The sequence below is a fragment of the Anser anser genome, assembly GCF_964211835.1.
Source record: "Anser anser genome assembly, contig: HAP1_SCAFFOLD_32, whole genome shotgun sequence".
In the NCBI taxonomy this organism is placed as follows: domain Eukaryota; kingdom Metazoa; phylum Chordata; class Aves; order Anseriformes; family Anatidae; genus Anser; species Anser anser.
In genome coordinates this window covers 3,418,447-3,422,587 of record NW_028154148.1, presented here as the reverse complement: position 1 = coordinate 3,422,587, position 4,141 = coordinate 3,418,447, and the positions used below count along the sequence as shown (strand labels likewise).

The following is a 4,141-nucleotide window of genomic DNA, read 5'->3' as shown; positions in this document are numbered from 1 at the left end:
TCCTGTGCACAGCGCAGCAGGGCTGGGGGCTCTGACCGCAGGTGGCACGGGGAGAGGAGAGAAGGAGAGAGGGCTTGGAGGCAGTGAGGAGCCAACAACAGAGGGCAGCGTGTGGCAGGACAGATCTGCAGGCTCTTGGCACCGTGAGTCTCTGGCAGCAGACCCATGCAGGTGGGGTTGCCAGAGGGGTCTTCTACAGCTGGCACATCCGATGCCTGATAGCATCTGTCGGGATAGTTGTCTCTCTGTTTCTCCAGAAATGAGTAGAAGATGCTGTAGAGAATGGCATTTATGATTGCATTTTTCAAGAGAAAGACCAAGGCAGGGGATACCAGAAAGGCAAGACTTTTTCTGTTGGCTGTGCTTTCAGATTCCTGCAGTGGAGGGGAGGCAGGTGTCATGGTAATGAGTTGTGAGGATTTTGCAGGAGACTGAGACTCCTGGAACATGGCAGTGAGGGACCAATATGCCATCAATGAACTTCATAAAGTCCCTTCCCGCACATCAGCCCACAGACTGCACCAACATCATCATTGTGGTCCTCTCAGGCTTTATCCTTGCTGATCTTTAGGAGCTACAAAAGCCCTGATACCCCCTGCCTTTGGAAGGTGTCTGCAGGCTTGAGGTGAGCACAGATCATTTGCAGTGAGCAGGAGCTGCCTCCTCTGCAGGCAGAGCTGCAGCACAGGAGGGTGTGCTGAGTGTCCGTCTGTCCCTCCCTGGCCTTGCCTCCCCTGGCAGCAGCACGCTGCCATTCCTCCTGGCTTCTCCACCTGGCCGTGCTGCTGCTGCTCTTGTTCCCAGGCTGCCTGGGGATGGGGGTTCCACGTGCCCATGGAGTGAGCCCTCGGGGTGCTTGGGGGAAGGGGAGTACGGGGACAGGGTGAGGGGTCTGGAGATGGGCACTTGGAGCCTGGCTTCTTCTGCTCTCAGCAGTGTCCAGGTTCTGTAGGCACTGGAACAGCTACCCCAGGGAAGTGTTCACAGTGCTGAGGCTGTCAGAATTCAAGAAACATTTGGGCAACCCCCTGAGGTGTATGGACTGATTTTTGGGTGTTCTTGTACAGATTCAGGGGTGGGATTTGATGATCCTTGTGGAACCCTTCCAAGTCAGGATATTCTATGATTCTACAACTCTAGGAACATAGGAGGAGAACTATCCTGGAGCTCAAAGACCTGCCAACACAGGGCAGCTGAGACCAGGACTGATGGACTGACTGCCTCTCCTCTCTGAAGGGCACTCTGCTCTAACAAGGCAGTATCTGTGACTGTGAGGACTTACAGGGTTTCACTTTGAGTGCAGCAGAACGCCCAGGATTTATGCCTTAGAAACACTCTTCAGGTGTGGTGGGGCAGCTGAACAAAGAGTACAAATCAAACAAACAAATAAATAAATAAATCTCCACACGTCTGCTCTTCGATGAACTAGGAGCAAAACTGGGGAAACCTCTTCTATATCAGGAGTGAAGTGAATCTGAGACTACACCATGTCCCTACCATGTTGTTACCTTGAGCTGTAGTGCACGACTGATTCTTCCATTGCCCACAGAAGAGTACTCTTCTTGCAGAGAAACTAAGAAGCAGTTGGAAGTCATTAAAGGGAACTTCAAAATAACTGCCTGCAATTGGACAATCTTTTTGATGTTTTTTAATGAGAAAATTAAATTTTCCTCTGGTAAGTCTGTTGTACATTATTACTATTCTTTCCCTTTGTGCAGGACCACATCCCAAAAAAAGCAGATGTCCAACAGCAGCTCTGTGAGCGAGTTCCTCCTGCTGGCATTCGCAGACACGCGCGAGCTGCAGCTCCTGCACTTCGGGCTCTTCCTGGGCATCTACCTGGCTGCCCTCCTGGGCAACGGCCTCATCCTCACCGCCGTAGCCTGCGACCACCGCCTCCACACCCCCATGTACTTCTTCCTCCTCAACCTCGCCCTCCTCGACCTGGGCTGCATCTCCACCACCCTCCCCAAAGCCATGGCCAATGCCCTCTGGGACACCAGGGCCATCTCCTATCAAGGGTGTGCTGTCCAAGTCCTCTTTTTAGTATTCTTGCTTGGAGCAGAGTATTCCCTTCTCACCATCATGGCCTACGACCGCTACGTTGCAATCTGCAAGCCCCTGCACTACGGGAGCCTCGTGGGCAGCAGAGCTTGTGCCCAGATGGCAGCAGCTGCCTGGGGCAGTGGCTTTCTCAATGCTGTCCTGCACACGGCCACTACATTTTCCCTGCCCCTCTGCCAAGGCAATGCTGTGGACCAGTTCTTCTGTGAAATCCCCCACATCCTCAAGCTCTCCTGCTCAGGTGCCTACCTCAGGGAAGTTGGGCTTACTGCAATCACCTTCGGTTTAGGCATTGGTTGCTTTGTTTTCATTGTGCTGTCCTATGTGCAGATCTTCAGGGCTGTGCTGAGGATGCACTCTGAGCAGGGCCGGCACAAAGCCTTTTCCACGTGCCTCCCTCACCTGGCCATGGTCTCCCTCTTTCTCTGCACTGTCCTGTTTGCCTACCTGAAGCCCCACTCCATTTCTTCCCCATCCATGGACCTGGTGTTGTCATTTCTGTACTCGGTGGTGCCTCCAGCAGTGAACCCCCTCATCTACAGCATCAGGAACAGGGAACTAAGGATTTCAGTGAAGAAAGTTCTAGAATACACAATTCTTCAATATATTTACATATAATAATATGCATAAAATCAAAATTCCTATGTTTCCTCAAAAAAAGTAAGACATTTTTTTTAAATATTTGTCTGTATTATTGTATTCTGAAAATATTGTTTCTGATTTAAATAATATATTTTTTATTTTCCTACTTGTTAACCATTTTCCCAGAGATGCCAGTTTCCTGTATAGATATACCCAATAAGGAAGTCATCAGAAGTTCATTGCACTCAGCTGCTGTCTCTTCCCATCTCCTTTGGAGCTGGGAGAGTAGCCCCAGCACGCAGGAGTGGCTCAGGGCCCCTGCTGCTTCACTGGAGCCATGGCCATGGCCAGCAGCAGGACGTGGCCTTTTCACTGCTGCTCTCTTTTGTCTTCCAGTGTGTTCCTCCTGTACTCTTGTATCTGTGTTAGTCTTGAGGTCTCATGCCCCTTGGTGACAGTCCTGCTGTCTCTGCAGCTACATCCCTGTGGCTGCAGGCAGCAGCAGGCACTGTGCAGCCCTGGGTCACAGCTGGCCTCCCTTCTAGCACCACAGTAACAAAAGGGGCTGCTCAGGGCAAACCCAGAAGCCTGGGCACCTCTTCCAAATGTGCTATCAGGAATAGAGCCAAGGGGTTGCTCCCTGCTCTTCTGTTTTCTGGGCTTCTTCATGGAGCGAAGGACACAGGCTGAAAGTCCCAGGGTGGTCTGTGAAGGAACAAAGTGACAGACCAAGAGCTCAATTTGTGGTGGCACTTACCCAAGCAGATGACAACTGGTCTTGGACTCATCTGCATGGGACTGTGACCCCTGCAGTGATGCTGATGGCCGATGCCAGCCTGGAGAGGAATCTGGAGCTGGCAGGAGATGTCAGGGGATCTGCAGGGACAATGTGCTCAGTGGGTAGTGATTAGGACCTCTTAAAATGAGTGACCATCCAAGGAAGAGTCTTTTAAGGGGAAAAGCGAATCTGAGGTGTCCAGGGGCTAAGGAGGGCTCTGCAACACCAGGGGAGGCCGTGAAGAGCCAGCAGGTGAAGGCCCATAAGACTGCAGAGTAATTGAGGAGACCTTATTTAAAGCCCTGAAGAAGACGCAATACTTCTTCATCTCAACAGCCTGCCCCCGAGAAATTGCCTGCCCCCTGAGAAATTGCCCCCCTCTCTTGGAAAGATGACCCCTTTATTTATTGCTGAGCACCACATTACTGAGTTCCACCTGGAAAGCAGGGCTAGGCAGTGGGGATGGCAGGAGGAAGACTTGTGTGAAGACTATGAAAAACATGGAAATTCAGGGCTTTAGCAGATCCTTAAAGTGCTGCCTGAGTCCCCAAATGGAAAGCAATGTATGTCTGTGGGTGGAGGAGGAGGAGGCGAGTCCCAGCACAGGGGCAGGGCTGAAGGGCCCTGCGCGAAGCTGGGCTGATGGAGAAGTGTCCACCTTGCGTGTGTGCCTCAGCCTGGGAGAAGGGGCCTGCCCGCGGTGCGGGATGGCTGGGC

General features: G+C 52.0%; 1 protein-coding gene across 1 annotated transcript; it reads left to right on the top strand.

Moving 5' to 3' along the window:
- Nucleotides 1-687: 687 nt before the first annotated feature.
- On the top strand, nucleotides 688-2,682 carry LOC310890543 (olfactory receptor 14C36-like; the record flags this gene model as incomplete). Its single annotated transcript, XM_083852871.1, has 1 exon — nucleotides 688-2,682. Exon 1 carries the CDS (start codon nucleotides 1,642-1,644, stop codon nucleotides 2,680-2,682), a length of 1,041 nt encoding a protein of 346 aa, XP_083708997.1. The 5' UTR covers nucleotides 688-1,641.
- Nucleotides 2,683-4,141: the final 1,459 nt, after the last annotated feature.